Raw genomic sequence first — 27,346 nt, forward strand, 5'->3', positions numbered from 1 at the left:
AAGTGAGATCATTTCACTCCTTTGCTTATCAAAATTCCTCACTGGCTTTATACACTTAAAATAAATCCAAACTCCATGCAATGGCCAAGTCCCTGAGCCTACCACTTCCCTTCCACATGCTCTTGCCATACTGTTCTCTAACTTTCTCACCAGCTCTTTCCCCACTCTGGGTCTTTGCTCACTCCATAATGCCCTCTCTCTGGAACACTCCTCCTTTACTCTGTGTGCTCTAAATTCTTTAAGTCTTAATGTAGATACCATATCCTCAGGTCTCCCCTCACCACCCTAATTAAAACAGCCCCATTCATCATTCTCTACTTCAGCCCCTTTTCTTCATAACACTCAAAAAATACGTAATTATTTTGCTTACTTGTTCTTTTTATCTCTCCCCACCAAAACTTGCTTACAACTATACTTCAAGTATCTGAAAGAGTTCCAGATGCTCAGTAAATATTCATTAAATGAATAAGCCAGGTTATCCTGTGGCTTCCTGCGATCCTTAGTACAACACCTCATTTTCTTTGTTGTATGGGTATCTGACATGAGAAGCATACCTATAATTTTGAGTTTTCTTTATCAGAGATTATCTAAGCATTAAGAATATAACTCATTCATTAAAAGATGATCATCACCATTTATTCTAAAAAACTCATCTGAAAAATGTTATCAGTCTAAAAGGAATGTTAATTATGTAGTTATTATTTTCAAATTATTCCTTATAAATCTTAACATGACCAAAGGGATATTACCTATGTTAAAGTCAAACACCAGTGTTGTATCTCCAGCAAATTTCTCAAGCTCTTATAACTCTTAATGTTCAAATTACTTTTATTTAATTATTTAAAATTGTGTAATTCTGCTGCATTTTAACATTATGCATATATAGTTATTTTTTTAATTGTTCGGAAAATGAGACTCTCAACATATGGCCAGTTTTTTCCAATTTAAGTCAAAAGTGTTTCATATTCCAAATGAGTTATCTATTTGGTTTGGGGGTAAAGTAGGCATAAGTCTACACTTAAGCTATACATCCTAAGATTATCTACAGAAAATTAATCTTCAATACTTATTTCTACAAATGTCACAAACATAAGTATTTTACATTTGCTAGTTAAATAAACACCAACATCCAGCATTCTAATTAGAACAGTACTGCCATAATTAAGTGAGACTTAAATTACTCAGTAATCAGCTGCTAGTATAAACAATTCAAAAGCCAAACAGGAGATATAATAAAAAGTATGTGAAGTACAGGTAGATGGTTGTAACATGAAATACCATTAGGAAAAGTGTACTCTGTGACAGCATTTTATTGACATAATCAGATTATCTACAATGTATATACTTGTATAGCAAGTGCTTTGAGTTTTGTCTTTTCATACATAATTGATTTACTGAAAGCAAATTACATTGCTGGATGTGGGAATAGGAGGAGAATAGCAACGCAGCATCCTTCACAAATCTTATTCTCTTAAGGTTTAAAAATATGAAAACAAAATGTTAAACTTTAATTATCCAAAAGAAAAATACCACCACATTTCCAAAGAGGTCTTTATCCCATGTGCCACCTCTCTGTACTGTAGGTGTTACTACATGTAAGAATTCTAGCAACATCTTAATTATGACAAAAATCTCTCTAATCTACCATATAATCTCTTTTTAAAATCTGTCCCACTGCTAAAAAGAACCAAAGCCAGGGGTCCTTGCAGAAATGGCTGACTCCAGGGCTGAAGCAGTGAAAATACAGGACGAGCTTGAAACATCTTGTGCCAGAAAGGGCGAAAAAAAATAAAACGGCATGACGAAAGGATACAGGCCAGCTTCACAGGGCTCTCACTGGCTACATCAGTGACAATTTGAGTACTGAAGTAAGTGGCAGACAGTAATGGATTACAATCCACTGAATAAAATGAAAATCCATGAGAGAGGGATGGAGGAAAGAAAAAAAATGACAGCTCTTGCTTAAAGTAAACTGATAACTCTGAAGAGAAGAGGAGGGATGAGCATCACTATTTTTAACCATTATAGTAAAGATTGGCTCAAGCAATCATCTGTAGATGCTAAATCCAGGGGGGAGTCTGATGAGGAGGGGGTCTCAGAGTATCTCCCCACAGATTGCTTATTAGTTGCAATTAGATAAATAGTAACTATATGGTAGAGGAGTCAGACAACACCTTGACTGAGTGACCAAAATTAACATCACTACTGAGCAACATACAGAAACTGTTTTCCCCCTGAAAAGGACACAGCATCACTTAATGTAATTTTCCAGCTCAGAATACATAACCTGAGGAAGTATCAGCTAAACTTAAATTGAGGAATATTTTATAAAATAACTGGTCTATAACCTTCAAAAGTGCCAATGTCATTTTTGTTAGGAAAGAAAGGTTAAGGAACTCTTCATTAAAGGAGAGTAAAGAGTCATGACAATTAAATACATGATCCCGGATAGAATCCGGTACTGGAGTGGGATAACTGGCAATATTGGAATAAGGCCAAAGGGAGATAAAATTATTGTTTCAATGTTAAATCTTCTCAATCTGATAACTATATCATAGCCATATAGGAGAACAAACCTTGTTCTTAGAAAATACACACTTAAATCTTGAGGCAAAGGGGTCACGTAACCTACTTTCAAATGGATCAGATGAGAGTGTGTGTGCGTGTGTGTGTGTGTGTGTGTGTGCAGACAGAGAGATAAAGACAGAGAGTAGAAGAGGAGGAAAATGACAAGCAATTATGGCAAAATCTTAAAAATTGGTGAATATGGATAAAGGGTATACAAGTATTTTCTTTACTATTCTTAAAACTTTGATTTCAAAATAAAAAGTTATTTAAAAATCTGCCTCACTGCACAACACTGTGAATGTGCTAAATGCTACTGGATTCAACACTTTACAACGGTTAATTTCATGCTATGTGAATCTTAACGGCAATAAAAAACATTTTTTTCCCTAAAACTACCCCTCTAAGTAACACAAACAACTTGGAACAAAGTCAAACTTCATGAAAGGATTGATTGGTTTATTTCTTTTTCATTTCAAGCTGTCATTTTCTTGATTCTATAATTTGGAGAACATTTATTTCAGTGTCAAATTAGGCAGTAAACTAGCTTTCTCAAGTGCAATCATTCCTCCATTAAAGCATCGAAGAGTTTTGATAGAGTGAACACTATACATTATGCTTTTAGATATAGAATGCATCAGTTTTAATGTAAAGGAAGTTTATCACAGTTAAAATGCATTATGAAATTTAGGCTCACCTGACTTTTTATAATTAGTATCATTCTATTTTATAATTAAATTATAGTAAAAAAGAACAATTAGTAACATAGCATATGCAAATCATTCTTTTGGTACACCAACTACCACACCCCCTCCCCCAAACCATGTTAACATGTCAAGCAATGTTAAGTACTTATATGAGTAAAAAATCCTAAAGGTTATAAACATTTCACACAACTTATAAATAGGCCAATCACACCCTCAAGGACTCTCTTAGGATTATTCTAGTTACAAAGTTCTCATGAAAAACAGTAATCTATTACCATTTTTTTTTAATGACAAAAGTTAATAAAAGCTAGCTAAATGTTATATTTAGATACAACAGTAATGTTCTATTTATGACTCTAAATAACTAGGACACCCATTCCCACTTGTTAGAAAAACTTTTAGTTAAATATTTAGCATAAAGTATTTATTTGAAAATTGTTCTGGAAATACCAGTCATTACAAATTCAACTATATATCTTATGACACACGTTAACAATTCAAGCACAAGTTCCTCAAATGCAACTTCTAATAAATTTTGAAAGTGTAAGCTCCTGAGGTCCATATTTTTTTAACGTATGGGAATATTATTCCTATTCAACAACCAGAAACAGTCCTTCTCTACTTTAAGCAGCTTCAGACTTGCATTGTTCTGTGTGTGAGTTTAATTGTGAAACAATCTTTCCTATTGCTAACAGTTGCTTAAGGTCACTTGCTCAGGTTACTTAGTAAATCAATTTTTTTTTCCCAAAAAAGAAAGGACAGTGTGATGTTTTTCTTATCAAGAGATGTCATATGTTAAACTGGTTTCAGAAGCAAATCAAATATTGCAGTGTATTAAAAAAAGAGTATAGCATAAGAATTGTTAGCATTATAAATTCCAATTCTAGTTTTTACAGGTATGATAAAATAGTAGCTACTAAAATAATAGTAAAAATTTCACTGTTAAAGGGGTTTAAAGTTTATTAAAATTTTTTGCCAACTTTTAAATTCCTACTCTTTAGAACTAATCTAAGGAATGACAGTTTTTGTTCACCTATATCTTTTAACTTTAGGTTACACCTTTTTAAAGCTATCTCATAATGACCAAACAAAACAAAAGAACAAGAATTTATTGAGAATACAATGGTAAACCTTTTCACAATATATTAACTCATTTAATTCTCTCAACATTCCTGGAAGGTAGACCTTATGCCCATTTCATACAGAAATGCACAAAAAGTCTCTTGATTTATGATGTCTTCCCTCAAATTGCTCCTCTCACCCCTCATTTAAAAATAAAACTGAAACCCAAAGAAGTTTGCTCAGCTTGGGCATACTCATAACAAATTATCTTTTAAAATATGTGGCACCCTATTTAAAATACCCTATTAAGGTAATTTTATTAACTGTATTATGAGACTCCTTCAGGAAAAAAAATCTAAAAGAAAGTACTAAAATTAGTTAAGCTTAAAAAAAAGCATAAAACCCTTCTAAGAGAATGAGAAAATTACAAAACATCCTGCACTGGGATAATATGTGAAAACTACATCTTTGTAGACACAAATGCTTGACGTTGTACAGTTTGATCACATCACTTATAGATGTTTTCACTTCTATGTGATTAAGTTCAGATGCACTGCCAAATATCAAACACTAACTGAAAGTATATAACTAAGAAATCCTATCAATAGAATAATAAAATGAGAAATCCTGCACCTCAGCAGTGATAAGTTTGTAAAACTACCTGTAAGTGAACTCAAATAATTTAAAATTTTTAAATAAAATTTAAAACTTAAAAATATTAAAAAAAAAAAAATTAAGTAAGTCAGCAATAGTTTTTTCCCCCATTTTCATCCATGATCAATTAAACTTTGATTTACTCAAATGCATTTCCAAATCCCAAAAACTAGGCTCAATTTTTCTGACATGAAGGAAATTGTTTCCAGCACCTCACTACTAAAATTTTGAAGCCTATATAATTTATTTCCCCTCAAACTCAAACAAACACAAACCACCAAACATCTACACTTTAAATTATTTAATCTGGACTATTTGATTGGGGTAGAAGGGGGACCTCCCTTTGCAACAGAACAGCTTCTTAGACAGTATTCAGTAATGTCATCCTCTGCTTGGAACCATTTGGGTGTAGGTTCTTATCAGTGATCCCACATCGTTTGACCTGTGTTTAAGATTTTTCACTCGATGTTTGATTCCTTATTTGGCCTTATCCTCCTTGCAGCAAACACATATTTTGAAATACCAGGATCTATCTTTTTCATTAAGCCTTTGCTCCGTCTTAATTGTTCTTTCCATTCTCTGAATTTCTACAGTATATATACCTATACCCCAAATTCAGATATCATATCATCTTATATTATTCTGTCTTTTTCATGTGCTTGTCATGTGCATCCACTTCACAGAATCATAAGCTGCTACTGGAACCATAAGGTCTGTCAGTCAGTTTACAGTACTGTACAGTGCTTGTGGTAGATATTTAATAAGCACTCACTGAAAGATCCTTATAAGATATGGCGAAGATTAGTAAGGATATCAGTAATGTATTTTCAGTTATTACCATTTAAACATTTACAACCTATGCCAAAAACACACTCCTTGGATAGGTACATAACGAACTAAGGAAAATTATTCCCAAATTATCCAATCTGAGCATAAGAAAAATTGGGAAAAGTTGTACATAAATCAGAGATTAATAAGACATAGCACTACAGGCACAGCTAAATGACCACAATATAAAGATCAAAAAATTGTGTGAAACTTATTAAAGTTGTGGAAGCTACAACTACAGGGAACTAATTCTGAGCCACATACTACAGCTCATGACTGTCATGACATTTTTTTTAGGATTAATTACAGTGAGCAAGTTCATTACAAGAAAAAAAGATTTCCTTTTTCACCTACAACTGTTTGCTTCTCGATCATTGAGGGGCATCCTACTTACATTATTCAGAGTATTACAAGAGGCCAGAAAAATTTTCTTTTATGACTGGTACATATATGGAAAAAAAGGAATAAACACTCATTGAATTTGGTTCAGAAGCTTATTATAAACTTTTTTCAAGTAATGTTTAACTTGTTTAAGGCATACACTAGTAATTCACCTCTATTACAGTGAATAATGGCTTGTACAAGTTAGCAAAAACTGTTAAATATATGTTCTGAAAGCAGACACTAGATTTAAATCCAGACTCTATTTTCTAGATGTGCTACTTTGGGCAAGTTTCTGAACTTCTCTGTGGTCATTTTCCTCAACCACAAATTGAGAATAACAATAATGTTGTCACTATTGTTCTTGGCACATGACAAATGCTCAATAACGATTTGTTTTTATTAGAAATATCTGTACTTAAAAGATTTCCTCAGTAATATAAAACAACTTACCAAATATAACATACTCATTCAAAAAATATTTATTGAACACCTACTGTATGTCACACACTGTACCTGGAGTAAGTAATATAGCAGTAAACAAAACGAAGTCCCCGCCCTCAAGGAGCTTATATCCCAGAGGCAGCAGACGGATACATGTAAATTAAGGAAGCAGAGGGGAGAGTGGCGTGTGTGAATGTGGGCATTTTATACAGACACAGAACACTGAGAGAAAGAGGGAGAGTGGTGGTGGATGAGGTCAGAGGGAGCAGCAGAACCAGATCAAGTAGAGGCTGGTAAGCAGCAAAATAACAAGTGGCTGGTGAGTTCTGAGCAGATGTGAGTTAAAACTTAAGAGTTTTAAAGAATCACTCTTGTTGCTGTGTGCAGAACAGATTATAGGATTAAAATTTTTATTTGGCTTCATGAGAAATGAGCCACACTTCAGAAACCCATTCAATACCAAACTTATAACTATAAACCAAACATATCAAACTAAGGATATTACTTTTAACCATTATGGTTTAACTTCAAATAAAAAGTTTTAATCATACAATTTTAAGTCACTTTTAAAAATTACAAGTGATGAATATGCACTGTTCTTTAATGATTTGCTAAAACTGCACAGAAACAAATAGCAAGAAAAACAAGAAACTGAATTTTAAATATATGTCTTCTTTCTACTATAAAAATAAAAGCTACCTAAGGGAATTCCCTGGCAGGCCAGTGATTAGGACTCCATGCTTTCACTGAGAGGGTCCCATTCAGGCCCTGGTCGGGGAACTAAGATTGCGTAAGACATGTGGCATGGCCAAAAAAAAAAAACAACCCTATCTGGACGAGAATTTTTTGAGTGAAACATTTTTAAATGCATACATACACATTTATCACATAATGGTGAGTTTGTGTGGAAGTTATAAAAAAATTATTTATGTTAGAATTAGGTAGAACTTACTCTCCTAAGAATTTCTAAACTAAATACAACTCATATGTCAAGAGAAGACACTCCAAAATAACTGGCTAACTAGACTTCTCTTAAGTACAAAACGCTCTTGGCTATTGTTGCACATTAACAAAATCACTCATATTTACTACAGTTCATAGTCATGAGGAGCTATCAATACATGGGAATGCATTATGTTATTTTACCTGTATGAAATTTTCTGGCTAAAGGGCTCTGGTAAGCCAAAAGAATTTCTTGCCAATTTGGGAGAGTGTATTGAAAAACTGGAAAGCACACTGCAATGTGCTTTCCTTATATATACTGCTCATCCATTATCAGAGATTATGAATTGGATATCACATTTTAGAGGATTCTTTTTCTTGATTTTGTTCAGTTTCTTTAAGGATAGACTGTCAACTTCAAATTGCCCTCATAAAATAAATCTTTTTATATTTTAGAAGAAATATTTTAGATTAGCAGCATCTTTAAAATCTTGAGAAAATACAAGACAACTGAATAAAAATTAGCAGATGGAAATGCAGTATGTCCTTCCAAAGACTTTATTCCTTACTTATGTCTTTTGAAAGAGTTATTTCTGTAATATGCTTTACAATATTAAAGGCATTTGTGATTTGGTGAACACAACATAAGGCACACATTACAGATAATTTTATAAGTTCTCCTATACATTGCTTAACATGTCTATTGAGGTGAATATACATTGAAAATGATGATTTATGGATTAAGACACAGCTCTTACATACTTGGAAATAAACTACTCTGACATTTTCTTTACTCCTTCAAACACTATATTCCTTTCATTTTTTTCTACACGTTATAAATTGTTATAAATTACTTTTTTAATTACACAATAATGACAGTGTTTTAAGACTTTATTTTACGTCAAGTGCTATGCTAAGTGTTTCACATAAACATAATCCTCACAAGAACCCTGTAAAATAAATACCATCCTATTTTATAGATGGTAAAGTTTGGAGATACTGTCCCAATCCCCAAGATCACTATTTCTTAGTGGTGGACCTAAGATTTCAATCCAGTTCCGATCTCTGAACCACAAACTTCTTCCCAGATCCAGTAAACATCACATGGAGGTGTCTAAATATAAGAGTGTGTATAGGACTTCCCTGGTGGCGCAGTGGTTAAGAATCCGCCAGCCAACGCAGGAGACAGATTTGAGCCCTGGTCCGGGAAGATCCCACATGCCGCAGAGCAACTAAGCCCGTGTGCCACAACTACTGAGCCTGCAAGCCACAACTACTGAGCCCACCTGCCACAACTACTGAAGCCCATGGGCCTAGAGCCTGTGCTCTGCAATAAGAGAAGCCACCACAATGAGAAGCCTGCGCACTGCAACGAAGAGTAGCCCCCGCTCACCACAACTAGAGAAAGCCTGCATGCAGCAACGAAGAGCCAAAGCAGCCAAAAAAAAAATTAAAAAAAAAAGCGTGGATAGCTAGCAAATTACTATAAAAATATATAGATGGGACTTTCCTGGTGGCGCAGTGGTTAAGAATCCACCTGCCCTGTTGCAACATCATGCCAGCCTCGGCCGCCGCAGGCTCGCCCCGCATTCTGTACCCCTCCCTCCCTCCGGCTTGAGTGAGCCACAGCCCCCTAAGTAGCTGATCCTTTAACCCCGTCCTGTCTGAGTGAAGAACAGACACCCTCAGGCGACCTACAGGCAGAGGCGGGGCCAAATCCAAAGCTGAACCCCAGGAGCTGTGCAAACAAAGAAGAGAAAGGGAAATTTCTCCCAGCAGCCTCAGGAGCAGCGGATTAAATCTCCACAATCGACTTGATGCACCCTGCATCTGTGGAATACCTGAATAGACAACGAATCATCCCAAAATTGAGGCGGTGGACATTGGCAGCAACGATATACATATATTTTTCCTTATTCTCTTTCTGTGACTGTGTATGTGTATGCTTCTTTGTGTGATTTTTGTCTGTATAGCTTTGCTTTTACCATTTGTCCTAGGGTTCTGTCTGTCCATTTTTTTTATTACTTTTTAATTCTTTTATTTTTAATAATTATCTTTTATTTTAGTAACATTATTTTACTTTTTTTCTTTCTTTTTTCTCCCTTTTTTTCTGAACCATGTGGCTGACAGGGTCTTGGTGCTCCAGCCGGGTGTCAGGCCTGTGTCTCTGAGGTGGGAAAGCCGAGTTCAGGACATTGGTCCACCAGAGACCTCCCGGCTCCACTTAATATCAAATGGCAAAAGCTCTCCCAGAGATCTCCATCTCAACGCTAAAACCCAGCTCCACTCAACGACCAGCAAGCTACAGTGCTGGACACCCTATGCCAAACAACTAGCAAGACAGGAACACAACACCATCCATTAGCACAGAGGCTGCCTAAAATCGTAATAAGGCCACAGACACCCCAAAACACACCACCAGACGTGGAGCTGCCCACCAGAAAGACAAGATCCAGCCTCATCCACCAGAACACAGGCAATAGTCCCCTCCACCTGGAAGCCTACAAAACCCACTGAACCAACCTTAGCCACTGGGGACAGACACCAAAAACAACAGGAACTACAAACCTGCAGCCTGTGAAAAGGAGACCCCAAACACAGTAAGTTAAGCAAAATGAGAAGACAGAAAATCACACAGCAGGTGAAGGAGCAAGGCAAAAACCCACGAGACCTGACAAATGGAGAGGAAATAGGCAGTCTACCTGAAAAAGAATTCAGAATAATGAGAGTAAAGATGATCCAAAATCTTGGAAATAGAATAGAGAAAATACAAGAAACGTTTAACAAGGACCTAGAAGAACTAAAGAGCAAACAAACAGTGATGAACAACACAATAAATGAAATTAAAAATTCTCTAGAAGGGATCAATAGCAGAATAACTGAGGCAGAAGAAAGGATAAGTGACCTGGAAGATAAAATAGTGGCAATAACTACTGCAGAGCAGAATAAAGAAAAAAGAATGAAAAGAATTGAGGACAGTCTCAGAGACCTCTGGGACAACATTAAACGCACCAACATTCAAATTATAGGGGTCCCAGAAGAAGAAGAGAAAAAGAAAGGGACTGAGAAAATATTTGAAGAGATTATAGTTGAAAACTTCCCTAATATGGGAAAGGAAATAGTCAATCAAGTCCAGGAAATGCAAAGAGTCCATACAGGTTAAATCCAAGGAGAAACACGCCAAGGCACACATTAATCAAACTAACAAAAATTAAATACAAAGAAAAAATATTAAAAGCAGCAAGGAAAAAACAACAACTAACACACAAGGGAACGCCCGTAAGGTTAACAGCTGATCTTTCAGCAGAAACTCTGCAAGCCAGAAGCGACTGACAGGACATATTTAAAGGGATGAAAGGTAGAAAACTACAACCAAGATTACCCTACCCAGCAAGGATCTCATTCAGATTTGACGGAGAAATTAAAACCTTTAAAGACAAGTGAAAGCTAAGAGAATTCAGCATCACCAAACCAGCTTTAAAACAAATGCTAGAGGAACTTCTCTAGGCAGGAAACACAAGAGAAGGAAAAGACCTACAATAACAAACCCAAAACAATTAAGAAAATGGTAATAGGAACATACATATCAATAACTACCTTAAATATAAATGGATTAAATGCTCCAACCAAAAGATATAGACTGGCTGAATGGATACTAAAACGAGACCCGTATATATGCCGTCTACAAGAGACCCACTTCAGACCTAGGGACACATACAGACTGAAAGTGAGGGGATGAAAAAAGATATTCCATGCAAATGGAAATCAAAATAAAGCTGGAGTAGCAATTCTCGTATCAGACAAAATAGACTTTAAAATAAAGACTATTACAAGAGACAAAGAAGGACACTACATAATGACCAAGGGATCAATCCAAGAAGAAGATATAACAATTGTAAATACTGATGCACCCAACATAGGAGCACCTTAATACATAAGGCGTATACTAACAGCCATAAAAGAGGAAATCGACAGTAACACAATCATAGTAGTGGACTTTAACACCCCACTTTCACCAATGGACAGATCATCCAAAATGAAAATAAATAAGGAAGCACAAGCTTTAAATGATACATTAAACAAGATGGACTTAATTGATATTTATAGGACATTCCATCCAAAAACAACAGAATAAACTTTCTTCTCAAGTGCTCCTGGAACATTCTCCAGGATAGACCGTATCTTGGGTCACAAATCAAGCCTTGGTAAATTTCAGAAAACTGAAATGGTATCAAGTATCTTTTCTGACCACAAAGCTATGAGACTAGATATAAATTACAGGAAAATATCTGTAAAAAATACAAACATATGGAGGCTAAACAATACACTACTTAATAACCAAGAGATCACTGAAGAAACCAGAGGAAATTAAAAAATACCTAGAAACAAATGATAACAAAAACACAATGACCCAAAATCTATAGGATGCAGCAAAAGCAGTTCTAAGGGAAGTTTACAGCAATACAATCCTACCTCAAGAAACAAGAAACATCTCAAATAAACAACCTAACCTTACCCCTAAAGCAATTAGAGAAAGAAGAAGAAAAAAACCCCAAAGTTAGCAGAAGGAAAGAAATCATAAAGATCAGATCAGAAATAAAAATGAAAAAGAAATGAAAGAAACAATAGCAAAGATCAATAAAACTAAAAGCCGGTTCTTTGAGAAGATAAACAAAATTGATAAACCATTAGCCAGACTCATCAAGAAAAAAAGGAAAAGACTCAAATCAATAGAATTAAAAACGTAAAAGGAGAAGTAACAAACTGACACTGCAGAAATACAAAGGATCGTGAGAGTGTACTACAAGCAACTATATGCCAATAAAATGGACAACCTGGAAGAACTGGACAAATTCTTAGAAAAGCACAACCTTCCAAGACTGAACCAGGAAGAAATAGAAAATATAACCAGACCAATCACAATCACTGAAATTGAAACTGTGATTAAAAATCTTCCAACAAACAAAAGCCCAGGACCAAATGGCTTCACAGGCAAATTCTATCAAACATTTAGAGAAGAGCTAACCCCTATCCTTCTCAAACTCTTCCAAAATATAGCAGAGGGAGGAACACTCCCAAACTCATTCTACAAGGCCACCATCACCCTGATACCAAAACCAGACAAAGATATCACAAAGGAAGAAAACTACAGGCCAATATCACTATGAACATAGATGCAAAAATCCTCAACAAAATACTAGCAAACAGAATCCAACAGCAGATTAAAAGGATCATACACCATGATCAAGTGGGGTTTATCCCAGGAATGCAGGGTTTCTTCAATATACGCAAATCAATCAATGTGATACACCATATTAACAAATTGAAGGAGAAAAACCATATGATCAACTCAATAGCTGCAGAAAAAGCTTGCGACAAAATTCAACACCCATTTATGATAAAAACCCTCCAGAAAGTAGCCATAGAGGGAACTTACCTCAACATATTAAAGGCCATATATGACAAACCCACAGCAAACATCATTCTCAGTGGTGAAAAACTGAAAGCATTTCCTCTAAGATCAGGAAGAAGACAAGGAGGTCCACTCTTGCCACTATTATTCAACATAGTTTTGGAAGTCTTAGCCACAGCAATCAGAGAAGAAAAAGAAATAAAAGGAATACAAACTGGCAAAGAAGAAGTAAAACTGTCACTGTTTGCAGGTGACATGATACTATACATAGAGGATCCTAAAGATGCCACCAGAAAACTCAAAGCCCACATCGTTCTCAATGGTGAAAAACTGAAACCATTTCCACTAAGATCAGGAACAAGACAAGGTTATCCACTCTCACCACTATTATTAAACATAGTTTTGGAAGTTTTAGGCACAGCAATCAGAGAACAAAAAGAAATAAAAGGAATCCAAATCAGAAAAGAAAAAGTAGGGCTTCCCTGGTGGCGCAGTGGTTGAGAATCTGCCTGCTAATGCAGGGGACATGGGTTCGAGCCCTGGTCTGGGAAGATCCCACATGCCACGGAGCAACTAGGCCCGTGAGCCACAACTACTGAGCCTGCGCGTCTGGAGCCTGTGCTCCGCAACAAGAGAGGCCGTGACAGTGAGAGGCCCGCGCACCGTGATGAAGAGTGGCCCCCACTTGCCTCAACTAGAGAAAGCCCATGCACAGCAACGAAGACCCAACACAGACAAAAATAAATAAATTAATTAATTATTTAAAAAAAAAAAAAAGAAAAAGTAAAGCTGTCACTGTTTGCAGATGACATGATACTATACATAGAGAATCCTACAGATGCTACCAGAAAACTACTAGAGCTAATCAATGAATTTAGTAAAGTAGCAGGATACAAAATTAATGCACAGAAATCTCTTGCATTCCTATACTCTAATGATGAAAAATCTGAAAGGGATATCAAGGAAACACTCCCATTTACCACTGCAACAAAAAGAATAAGATACCTAGGAATAAACCTACCTAAGGAGGCAAAAGACCTGTATGCAGAAAACTATAAGACACTGATGAAAGAAATTAAACATGATACAAACAGACGAAGAGATATACCATGTTCTTGGATTGGAAGAATCAACATTGTGAAAATGACTATACTACCAAAAGCAATCTACAGATTCCACGCGATCCCTATCAAACTACCAATGGCATTTTTCACAAACTAGAACAAAAAATTTCATAATTTGTATGGAAACACAAAAGACCCCGAATATCCAAAGCAATCTTGAGAAAGAAAAACGGAGCTGGAGGAATCAGACTCCCTGACTTCAGACTATACTACAAAGCTACAGTAATCAAGACAGTATGGTACTAGCACAAAAACATAAATACAGATCAATGGAACAGGATAGAAAGCCCAGAGATAAACTCACACACACATGGTCACCTTATTTTTGATAAAGGAGGCAAGAATATACAATGCAGAAAAAGCCTCTTCAACAAGTGGTGCTGGGAAAACTGGACAGGTACATGTAAAAGAATGAAATAAGAACACTCCCTAATACCATACACAAAAATAAACTCAAAATGGATTAAAGACCTAAATGTAAGGCCAGACACTATAAAACTCTTAGAGGAAAACATAGGAAGACCACTCTATGACATAAATCACAGCAAGATCCTTTTTGACCCACCTCCTAGAGAAATGGAAATAAAAACAAAAATAAACAAATGGGACCTAATGAAACTTAAAAGCTTTTGCACAGTAAAGAAAAACATAAACAAGACGAAAAGACAACCTTCAGAATGGGAGAAAATATTCGCAAATGAAGCAACTGACAAAGGATTAATCTCCAAAATTTACAAGTAGCTCATGCAGCTCAATATCAAAAAAACAAACAACCCAATCCAAAAATGGGCAGAAGACCCAGACAGACATTTCTCCAAAGCAGATATACAGATTGCCAACAAACACATGAAAGAATGCTCAACATCACTAATCGTTAGAGAAATGCAAATCAAAACTACAATGAGGTATCACCTCACACCAGTCAGAATGGCCATCATCAAAATATCTACAGGGCTTCCCTGGTGGCACAGTGGTTGAGAATCTGCCTGCTAATGCAGGGGACATGGGTTCGAGCCCTGGTCTGGGAAGATCCCACATGCCGCGGAGCAGCTGGGCCCGTGAGCCACAACTACTGAGCCTGCGCGTCTGGAGCCTGTGCTCTGCAACAAGAGAGGCCGCGATAGTGAGAGGCCTGCGCACTGAGATGAAGAGTGGCCCCCACTTGCCACAACTAGAGAAAGCCCTCGCACAGAAACGAAGACCCAACACAGCCATAAATAAATAAATAAATAAATATTTTAAAAAAAAATCTACAAACAATAAATGCTGGAGAGGGTGTGGAGAAAAGGGAACCGTCTTGCACTGTTGGTGGAAATGTAAATTGATACAGCCACTATGGAGAACAGTATGGAGGTTCCTTAAAAACCTAAAATTAGAACTACCATACAACCCAGCAATCCCACTATTGGGCATATACCCTGAGAAAACCATAATTCAAAAAGAGTCATGTACCACAATGTTCATTGCAGCTCTATTTACAATAGCCAGGACATGGAAACAACCTAAGTGTCCATCATCGGATGAATGGATAAAGAAGATGTGGCACATATATACAATGGAATATTACTCAGCCATAAAAAGAAATGAAATGGAGGTATTTGTAATGAGGTGGATGGAGTTAAAAGTCTGTCATACAGAGTGAAGTAAGTCAGAAAGAGAAAAACAAATACAGTATGCTAACACATATATATGGAATCTAAGGGAAAAAAAAAAAAAAAAAAAGGTCATGAAGAACCTAGTGGCAAGATGGGAATAAAGACACAGAACTACTAAAGAATGGACTTGAGGATATGGGGAGGGGGAGGGGTGAGATGTGACAGGGTGAGGGAGTGTCATGGACATATATACACTACCAAATGTAAAATAGATAGCTAGTGGGAAGCAGCCGCATAGCACAGGGAGATCAGCTCGGTGCTTTGTGACCACCTAGAGGGGTGGGATAGGGAGGGTGGGAGGGAGACGCAAGAGGGAGGAGATATGGGAACATATGTATATGTATAACTGATTCACTTTGTTTTAAAGCAGAAACTAACACACCATTGTAAAGCAATTATACTTCAATAAAGATGTTAAAAAAAAAAAAAAAAAAAGAGTGGCCCCCGCTTGCCACAACTAGAGAAAGCCCTCGCACAGAAACGAAGACCCAATGCAGCCAAAAAATAAATAAATAAATTTATTAAAAAAAAAAAAAAAGGAGTCATGTACCACAGTGTTCATTGCACCTCTGTTTACAATAGCCAGGACATGGAAGTAACCTAAGTTTCCATCGACAGATGAATGGATAAAGATGTGGCACATATATACAATGGAATATTACTCAGCCATAAAAAGAAATGAAATTGAGTTTTTTGTAGTGAGGTGGATGGACCTAGAGTCTGTCATACAGAGTGAAGTCAGTCAAAGAGAAAAACAAATACCGTATGCTTACACATATATATGGAATCTAAGAAAAAAAAAGTTATGAAGAACCTTGGGGCAGGACAGGAATAAAGACGCAGACATTGAGAATGGACTTGAGGACATGGGGAGGGGGAAGGGTAAGCTGGGACAAAGTGAGAGAGTGGCATGGACTTACAAATACTACCAAATGTAAAACAGATAGCTAGTGGGAAGCAGCTGCATAGCACAGGGAGATCAGCTCGGTGCTTTGTGACCACCTAGAGGGGTGGAATAGGAAGGGTGGGAGGGAGACGCAAGAGGGAGGAGATATGGGGATATATGTATATGTATAGCTGATTCACTTTGTTATAAAGCAGAAACGAATACACCATTGTAAAGCAATTATACTCCAATAAAGATGTTAAAAAAAAATTAGTAGAAAAGAAGGAAAAGAATAAAGAACATTGTCACCAGTCAGAAGAAAAAAAAAAAAGAATCCACCTGCCAATGCAGGGGACACGGGTTCAAACCCTTGTCTGGGAAGATTCCACATGCCGCGGAACAACTAAGCCCAAGCGCCACAACTACTGAGCCTGCGCTCTAGAGCCCACCAGCCACAACTACTGAGCCTGTGTACCACAACTACTGAAGCTCTCGCGCCTAGAGCCTGTGCTCCACAACAAGAGAATCCACCGCAATGAGAAGCCTGCGCAAAGCAACAAAAACCCAATTCAGCCAAAAATAAATAAATTAATTTAAAAAATATATAAAGATGGACACACACACATAATTAGACTAAACAATGAAAGCTCATATGAAGTGACACCTTAGGAAAAAAAAAAAGAATAAACAGTTAAATACATTGTCCCAGAATGTTAAGTAATGTCAGTTGAGACTAAAGAGAGCTAAATCTTTATACATAAGACCCATTACAAGTACTAAAAATGTACTTTGAATCTATGAAGTAGTCTTGCTGCCCTCCAAATTGGAACTTGAATTTATCAAGTGAGTAGATAAAATTACCAAATTGCAGGAAATACAGAGGTTAGAGAAACACTTAAACAACCCTATGGGATCCAATTAGCAAAAACCAAACTGAGGAATGTACAAAAAACTCAGTTTCTTTAACACGTAAACCTTAAGAGGGAAAAGAAGAAGACAGAGATTGAGCCTACACATTAAAAGAATCAAGAGATATACCCACCAACTCAGAAACATCAAAGAGGAATCATGAGGCAAATGAGAAACAAATGCTGACTGGGCATTTGATATCAAGTAATCATCCTTTTTAAAAGGTGTGATAATGGTATTATGGTTATGATAAAAAAAAAGTTGACTATTTTTGCAGATTGATATAGATGAAATGATAGTGTCTGGAATTTGCTTCAAAATAATACGGAGTGGGGGTGGTAGGCAGAGGCACAGATAAAGCAGGACTAGTCATACTGCTGAAGTTAGGTCTGTGTACACAGAGGTTCATTACAACAGTCCCTCCAGTTTTGGATATATTTGAAATTTTCCATAATAAAAACCAAAAAGTAAATTCCAACTAGACAGATCTAAATATTAAAGATAAGACAATAAAATTTCTTCAAGACTAAAAAAAGTTATTTAAGCTGCCTATACTCTTCCTTTTTTTCTTAAAGGAAATATTAAATAAACATTGGAAATAAGTAAGAAAATAATACAAGAGCATAGAAAAAGGTTCAACTGTGGAGCCATACTGTAAAACCTAGGAGTGAGTACTATTAAGTGGTACTTAAAATAAAAAAGGCCAAATACTTTGAGTGGATGCATAGTAAACAAATGAAAAACTACTTGAAAACAGGAAGGGCACAGGAAAACGTAAGAGGCAGCTAAGAGCTTTTTAAAAGCACCTTGGCAATGGTACTAAACAGACTAATTTGAACTACAGAAAATCACTACTAAGAAATGCTGGCAAAGATAAAATCATCTTTCTTTGCAATTAAATTCTTAATATCTACTTGTGTCCAGTTACTAGAAGAAAGGAAGGATAATGAATTTACTGTTTCAGCAATAACAATTGGTTTAAAGAAAAGTTGATAGGGGGAGACTAGAAAGCTGAAAATCACCTTTGTTTTCAAGTTCTAAGAAGCAAACTGAACAGAGATTTACTGGTAAGATAGGGAAATAGGGGGAACACATCCGAGGACTGAAGTGGAAAACCAATGATAGTTCAAGTGCACCAATTTGCAGTGGCAAATTTCTTGAAGGCAGGTATTGTATTTTTCAAGTTCAGAAAATACAGTACTATTCCAATAAATAATAAATGTATTATCTGTTGAAATAACTAAATGAAATATTTTCTATAAAAGCAAAGGGTTCTCCCTCTGGGGTCAGCTAGACTAGATCAGTAGTTTCCACAATTCTATTACATTATGTGACCATTTAGAAACTAAAATCATGCAAATAACACCAACAAAAATCAGCTTACAGGGGAAAAAAAAATGCAAGCTATGCTTAAGAGAATAACTTAAGGTGGAGTATCTACAGTAGTTGCCTTAGGACCTTGGCCAGCCCTGTTTGAATCACTATCATAAAAAGAATACGGGCCACTGATGAAATAGATTTACTGTTAATATTACTCCCTGAATGAAAGGAAGGATTGGCTGGGCTTGAACAGTAAGGAGCAGTTTGATTGACCATTACCAGGTTACCTTCACTGCATTTCCAAAATTTGAAGAAAAAAGACAACAGAACTGTAGCAACTTTCAATTTATACCATAAACAGGAAAACAAAATATAAAAGTGTTCAATTTTATTACAGCCTCAAGTAAAGGGAGGCAGGTCAAAGGATGACAATGGTCAAGCTTTTCCCAGTTGGTGGGAGTGGTGCCACTTATCCTTTCCTGCCACTGCTCTCTTTAATGCAACTTGAGTACAAGTGGGAGGAAACTGGCACTCCAAGCTCTGGCTGGCCTATGGTTTTATCTGCTTTTCCTCAGTTCCACAATGTTCTGCAAAACAGAGCCATTTAATACCACCAGTAGGTGCAACAATTGTGGAAAATATCTCCCTGACCTTCCATAAAAGTCTACAAAATCTCAAAAGCCAGTATTTGAAATATATCATTATACTTAAGAACTGCCACCATGCTGGATCTAACAGTAGCTCCAGAGGACACATTTTGAAAGACCACATTTTTCTTTCTGAAGTAAACCTCAATGGGTAGGGATATATGCTAAATAAAAGTCCTAATTTTCCAGAGTCATGGGTTGCACTTATTTACTGCATAAAGCATTTAAATATAACATTTATTGATTGCCACATTTAAACAAAATTCCTTTTTCAGCTGAAACTGTCTCTGGAGGATAATAACTTTCTAAAATTTATCTGCTCTTATGAAATATTTGCTCTGTTTTTTTGCCCCCGATAGAAATTCATGCCTCCAATATGCCAGCGAAGTTGGAAAAAGTCTTACTCTAGCCCAATCCCATCAATTTAAAGATAAGGAATCCAAGGTCTGGAGAGTCATGTGATTCTGCCTCAAATCAGACATACGGCTAATTTAAAAGGCAGTATCAGAATCTGAAGCCAGGTCTCCTAACCCTCTAGCCAGTGCTCTATCATATAAAGCCTCATTTCTATTCAACAAAGCTCCCAGAGCAGTCCTTAGTCACTTCATTGTTTCCTCATTTGCAAGTTTCCTCATCACCTTATCCCCTTGATAATCAGAACAGCGGTTCTATGGATCTGCTTCACCTTCATTATGGCAATTTAAGGTGTAAATGCGCACAGTGCCACAGGTACTGGTTCTGTAAAATGCTTTCATTTGGGGGGAAAAATTTCTTCTCTCCTGCCAGTGAAAGATGAAAATTAAATTCTGAGTATTCATCAGTAAAATAACCTCATGTTGTAATCCTAATATCATGTGTCAGACACCCACGAAAGCTTTAAAAAGTCCTTGGTGGCAACATTCTTACATGTTCTTGAATAACCTGGTTCAAGTCTCCATTCTAAATTGGGAAGTAAAAAGGAAGAGAGAAGTTACTTTTCAACAGCAGGTCTTCCATTAGATTGACTTGATAACTATTTATGTGACAAATTTAACCTGAAGCACTTGAAAATTAGTAACAAAGGTGATAAAAACAATATGAAACGAATAATTAAAGCAGAAATATTGCCTTGATTTGTCTCCTGAAAAATGTACAGTCTCTTCACATGTTTGAGTACTACAGATTTAGTCCCCTAAGAGTTTTTTTAGTGGTTTTTCTTCCACTGTCCTCTGGCTAAGAAATAAAGAGATAGTTTTGTAGAGACTTTTGGATTTTTAAAGACTATTTAAGCTGGTATCCTAGTCTTACACCAAATATTAAAAAACAACCAACAAACCTGGATCTGAAAAAAAAACACATGATTTTATTTTATCTTTGGAAAGCAAAGGTTATATAAATAGCAAAACAAACCTAAAATAAAGGACTGAGAACTTAACGGTCAAATAAATAGTTGATAAAGCAAAATCACCAAATCACTTTTCAAACATGGAGCTTCTCTCTTAATGAAGTTTAATCTTACTCTTGATGCAGAACATCTGCTATAGTTATCAAAACCATACTGATCTAAACCTACTGTAGTAAGGGCTTTATATGCTATCTAAGTCCTTAGCCTTTAATTCTCACAACAACACTCTAAGTATCTATCATTATTTTCATATTGCACCTGAGAAAACTGGGGCACTTCAAGGTTAAGTAATCTGCCAAGGTTACAGAGCTTGAATCCAGCTCTGCAGGTTCACAAACCTGTGCTCCTTAGGCACTCAACTGCCTTCTTGGTAGCACAGAAAACTTGAAAATATGGTCAGACTCTAAATTCTATCTGATGTATTACCCAAGCCACTGTGAATTTTTTTCTTATTGAAGTATAGTTGATTTATAATATTAGCTTCGGGTGTACAACAGCGATTCGATATTTTCATATATTATACTCCATTTAAAGTTATTATAAAATATTGGCTATATTCCCTGTGCTGTACATTACATCCTTGGATCTAATTTATTTTATACCTAGTAGTTTGTATCTCTTAATGAATTATTTTTTCTGGGGTCAAGAAAGCCTCAAGAATTTGCCATCTACACTTCCTGATTTTAGGTTGGGTGAGTGGCACAAATGAAATGTTTTTGTCACCACACATTGTATCATCACTAAACTCCGAAAGGAAGGGGAAAATTCTTAAACTTTATTTCCTGCTGGCCTAGCAGACCTTACTTAACCACTGTTGTATCTATTTGATACACTCAATTTAAGTGTAAGATACTAAAGTTACCACTTAAATCTTAAAGAAAATCAACTATATATTAGTCATTTTACCTGTCAGGGAAGTTAAAAGTAGATCAACAGGATATAAACCTGGGTTGTTTCCTTCTTTAGGGGAAATTTCTTGTTAATTCAATGACTTGTTAATTAAACCAAGTGGAACAAGTGGCCCTCCAAAAATGAAGTGTAGTGGAAAAGGAAACAGAGGAAAAGAATCGCAGTAAGCTATGTGGTGATCCACTCTCACTGATGTTAGAAAAGCGTCTCCTCTTGAGTAACTTCAGTCTGACCACAGTGGCCACTTGTTACACCTACCACCCACTCCAACACTTCAGGTTCATTAGGAATTAAAAGAAACCCAGAAAGGTAAAGGACACCTCCCGACCAGGCCTAAGGTCTCTGCACCACACTCTGAGGTGCACAGAGAGCCAGTGAAGTGAGTCCTCCACCCGCAAGCTTTCGCTGCTGCCCAGGAGGCAAAGCCCAAAGCCTGGGGCCAAGACAGCTCCCCGGCCAGGGCACTGACCCATCTCTAGACAACCCCGCCCCCTCCCCGACCAAAGTGTCTGTGCCTAGAAGGGTGGGGGTAGAGGCAGGGTGAGGAAGGCCTGCTTAAGAGAGAAGGGAGCTAAGAGGATGTTTCGAACGAGGAAGGGTCCCTTCCCAGACTGGCGGTTCGGGACGCGGCCCGGGGCCGAGAAGACTGCCGGACGGCGCCATGATGGGGCCGGCCGAGACGGGGGGCGTGACGCGGGAAGCCCCGCGCGCAGACCCGGATCCCCTTTCCCCCCGCCCCTCCCCCGAGTGGGCCTCGGCCACAACTGACCCCCGATACTCACGCTTTGTCCACCAACTCCCGCACCTTCCACATGTTCAACATCGTGCCCCGAGCGGGCTGAGCCGCCACCTCCCTTTCCTGTTCCCCAAGGACCCCGGAACCCTTCCGCGCCGGGACAGATCCAGGCCGGGGTCGCCGCCGCCGCCTCAAACTCCCCCAGTCAGCGCCTTATCGTGCCACAGCCGCGGCGCCGCCAGTGACACGTCGAGACGCGGGGACAGAGGCGCTGCGTGGAGCGGAAGTGCCCGACTTTCCTCCCGCTGCGCGCGGGGCACGCTGGGACTTGTAGTTCTTTGAGCGCGCCAAGCGGGCCAGTTAAGCTGAGAGAGTTGCTGAGGTAAGATTAGTAGGGTTCCTCTTAAATTCTCGGGGTTCTCCGCACCCCTCCCCAGCCCCCTGACCCACAGAACCGGAAACTCTTAGGGGTGGGGTCGGCAGTCTGTGCTTTAACAAATCCTCCATGCTCACGTTTCAGAACCACCGGTATAGAATCTCGTCACACAAACTTGTTTTTCAAATATAAAGCATTGTTATGTTATTAATAATGATTACATATAAGGAAGTGTGATTGGTATATGTATTCCTCATTGACAGAAGCAACGCTGTATTTGGTTCCAAATGTCCAAATATACTTCCTTCCCAGGGCTTTAGTTTACATCCTTGTAAATTGAAGAGATTGTATTTTAAAACCTATCCCACTCTAATTCTGTGATACAGTGCTCTTATATTTAGACAGCTACTTGATATCCTTGTTAAATATTGTATTATAAAGCTCAGAAATTCAGTTCACACTCCCTGGGAAACTGTATAAAAACAGCAGTACAACACTATGACAGGCCCAAGAACTTGGCAGGTGTATATTCTTAAAGCGTAAGTATACATCCACACTGCATTCATTGTTTTATTGCAATTGTTGTTGTCACTTTATTTTTCACTTACTCATTTTTGACAGTGTTCATGTTAAAGCCACAAGTAACCTTAAAGTTCATTTGGTCCAACTGCTTAAATTTTATAGTTTTTTTCATTCTACAAATTTTTACTGAGCATTTCCTATGTGCCAGGAGTGGGGAATACAGCTGGGAAGAAGACAGACAAGGCCTCAGCTCTCTTGGATCTTAAAGGTCCTTTGGAGGAACACATAGTAATCAAGGGAACATTTAAGATAATTGCAGCTAGAAAGTGCTTGAAGAAAACAGAAGATAATGTTATGAAGAATGATGTTAGAGGAAAATAACATTAGGGAGTATTTAGGGCCGCTTTGAGGACTTTTTTTTTTTTTTTTTGGCATGAAGGATCTTAGTTGCCCAACCTGGGATTGAACCTGCACCCTCTGCAGTGGAAGCCTGGAGTCATAACCACTGGACCGCCAGGGAAGTCCCCTGATGACATTTTATTTAAGCTGAGACTTGAATGATAAAAAGGAGCTGGCAAAAAACAAACAAACAAACAAACAAAACAACTGCAAGAAAAGAATTTCTGGTGAAGGGAACAGATGAAGACTCTGATTCACAAAGGAGACCTGAAATTGATTGCTGCTAGTCATGAAGCTAGGTAACAATGATCCCAAATCAAGAATCTAGAACATGTGACCCCTTAATTAGTTCTTCAGGTCAAATCACCCCTTCATATTGCATCCACTTAATAACTGGAAGCAGTTCTGAAAAAGGGTTTCAATAAGACTTTGGGATTTCAACAAGACAAGCAAGTTGAAAGAATTGCCAGGCAGAAAAGTACAAAAAGCAGAAATCAGGACAAAGCTATCTGAGAGCTTTGTCAAGCTAGGATTGCTCAGGCAGACAGAAGTAAAGTGAGTTGGAGAGTGGGTGGGGAGGGGCAGGTAAAGAGATAGGCAGAGAAATGGGGCTTTCGAATGAGAAGTTTGTGTTTCGTGTTGAAAGGACCGTCCAGCTCAAGATTCAAAGGGTGGAATGTGGCCAGGGGAGATAAGAAAGGGAAACTGCTTTCCATAAATAAGAGCTCAGTAAATTAACTTTCAAACAAGCGGGTTCAGGGTACACCAGCAGAATGAGCCTGACATAAAAATAACCACCTTCCCCGCCCTCGGCCTGTTTGTACATTCATAGTAATTCATAGTCAGCTTCACCAGAGTTACCCAGAGTACAATGCTGTTATCTACTTTGCCTGATCCAACAAGTTTGAAAGTGTCTAGATTTATTCCAGAGTTGCCACCTGTGGTGTTTTCACAGTTGACCAGTGCCATCTAGAATATAACACAAAAAACCTGCCTGTCTACCTTTGATTTAAGAGAGCCCTTAATGGACTCAGAAGAACCAGACAAGGAGAGTTTGTTAAAAAGTGCTCTGGTCTCTAAAGACTAATCATTTGCATTTTAACAAAGTGTTCCATTTTTGCCCTTTATCTTGCAAGTTTGGGAGCAGTTTCCATAGTAACTTCTTTGTGGCAATTTAAATGTGTCCACAGTAGAAAAATAAACAAGAAAAAGTCCCACCGACCCCTCTTCAGGAAAACATATTTTTCACTAAATGGGCTTTTAAGTAAGGCCAAACCAACACAAGGTTTGAAAGCAAATGTACTCAGCAGTGTTATTTATGTGCGAGGAGCAATTGTAAACACTGCTTCTCTCCTATGGCTGGCTCCTTGGTGTTTCCTTCAGAGGAGTTTGATTCCTAGTACAGGGCTGTGGCAGCCACGGGAAGGCTCTGGCCAGATCTTTCTTCAAGAGAACAAGTTGAGAGGAGTGTGGATGACCAGCAGCTCCGACAGCCACTTCTTGGGGATCAGCCACAGCATTTATGCCAAGGCTCTGCTGTCATTGGGCTGCTCCCAGGCAATGACTGAGCAAGGTGTTTTGGAGTGAGGCTGTTTCTGCCCAAAGCAGGACTCCTCTGCTGGGCCAGCATTGCCTTGGGCTCCCCACTGACCTGGCCCACATTTCCTCAGAGCTTTGCTGCAACTGGACAGATTCTCTTCCAACCCAATCTTCCTTCTCCTTTCTCTCTTGACAGAACTTCCTTGTAGTCTGAAACTCTTCCCACGTACTCCTGTTCCTTCTTCCATTTATCCTTCAGTAAATCTCTTATACTTCTAATTCCATCTTGGCTTTTGCTTCTTGCAGTATCCAAACGGACACAAGAGGCAAACAGTTGTACCTTGGTTTCAGTATTTGGCCCAGTGAGTGTTGTTTTTGATCACACCTAACTCTTCCTCTCTAGAAGTCAGGATACTTGGTTTCGAATCATATTTTGAGGGTTGCCACAAGAGCTATGCAGATTATATATTGCACGACCCCAGGGACACCATTTATGTGGACTACCACGAACTGTCAGACAATTAACCACAGACAGGAAGTATAAAGTAGTGGTTAAAAAGTGCAGATTTTGGACTCAGACAAACCTAGGCCCAAATTCTGTATCTGCTATTCAGTAGCTTGGTCATTCTGAATAAGTTAATTAAACCAGTATAGCATAGTGGTTGTGAACTGGGACTCTGGAGCCAGATTGCCTGGGTTTGAATCTTAGTGTTGCTGCTTACTAGCTATGTGACCTTGGGGAAATTATTTGACATCTCCGTGACTCAGTTTTCTTATCATAGTGGGGATAACAGAAACCTACCTTAAAAGCTTTTTCAGACAATTAAGCTAATGTTTAAAAAGAACTTAGAATAGAATCTAACACAAAATAAACACTCAGTTAATGTTAGTAATCCTGCTGCTACTACTACTGCTGCTAGTAATTGTATTAATCTGTAAAATATATTCAATATTGCAAGTATTTATTAAGCTCCTACTATGTTGCAGGCACTGTGCTAGGTGGTAAGGTGGTAGATGTATAATTGGAGATAAAACAGAAATAGTAAACAAGCAAATAGATATGGTAAACATAGTAAATTCAAAGTGATGTGCTGAGGATTGAATGAAGTAATACATATAACTCATTTCACATTGGGTCCTGCATGTAGTAAGTGCTCACTAAATTCTACCTCATCATTATTATCAAATCCCTTATGTGGATCTCAGCTTTTATCCTTATAAGCTGAGGGGTTGGTCTATCAGAATATCCTAAACCTAGTTACAGATGAGCCAGTTTGCAGGGCAGAAGTTGAGACACAGATGTAGAGAATGGACATATGGACACCAAGGGGGGAAAACTGCGGTGGGGTGGGGATGGTGGTGTGCTGAATTGGGCGATGGGGATTGACATGTATACACTGATGTGTATAAAATTGATGCCTGATAAGAACCTGCAGTATAAAACAACAAACAAACAAAACAACTAATACTAAACTTTCATTGGGTTATTTGTATGGAAATATGTTAATATAAATGTTTCAGACATTACATGAAATTTCTAAAAATCTTATATTTGTATTTGTATGGAAATATGTATGGAAATATGTTAATATAAATGTTTCAGACATTGCATGAAATTTCTAAAAATCTTATATGTTCTGGTATAATGTTATAAGTAATAATCCTAGTTATTACTCTAAAATGTATATCTCAGAAATAACTAATTTTCTTGTCAACTGCATTATTATGAACTTTCATCAAATCTTTAACAGTGGTCATTTTTAAGTCTTTTGTCATTTACAGACAGTTCTGGGTGTACTCTGATGCTTTTGCAAATATGTTCCTATAAAAGGCTTTCATCTTCAAGAAATTCATGGAAAAGACTCTGACAAGTACAGGTTTCTGGTAACTGACTGTACTGCTGAACTGAATGAATAAGCATTTTCAGAACTCTAATGAAAAACT

General features: G+C 37.6%; 1 protein-coding gene and 1 long non-coding RNA gene across 4 annotated transcripts in view; one reads left to right on the forward strand and one right to left on the reverse strand.

The window, feature by feature from the left end:
• Positions 1–22,845, reverse strand: part of CLINT1 (clathrin interactor 1) — a 67,807-nt gene extending 44,962 nt beyond the window's left edge. For all 3 annotated transcript variants that reach the window (XM_059917599.1, XM_059917598.1, XM_059917597.1), the window contains exon 1: positions 22,613–22,845. In XM_059917599.1, coding sequence (XP_059773582.1) covers positions 22,613–22,653 — 41 coding nt within the window. In that variant the 5' untranslated portion in view covers positions 22,654–22,845. The remainder of the gene's footprint in view (positions 1–22,612) is intronic.
• A 7-nt stretch (positions 22,846–22,852) lies between these two features.
• The window catches only part of LOC132362679 (uncharacterized), an 89,964-nt gene continuing 85,470 nt past the window's right edge, over positions 22,853–27,346 (forward strand). Inside the window, exon 1 of the long non-coding RNA XR_009502439.1 lies at positions 22,853–22,948. This is a non-coding gene — a long non-coding RNA (uncharacterized LOC132362679). The remainder of the gene's footprint in view (positions 22,949–27,346) is intronic.

This window comes from Balaenoptera ricei, chromosome 3, assembly GCF_028023285.1.
Source record: "Balaenoptera ricei isolate mBalRic1 chromosome 3, mBalRic1.hap2, whole genome shotgun sequence".
Classification (NCBI taxonomy): Eukaryota; Metazoa; Chordata; class Mammalia; order Artiodactyla; family Balaenopteridae; genus Balaenoptera; species Balaenoptera ricei.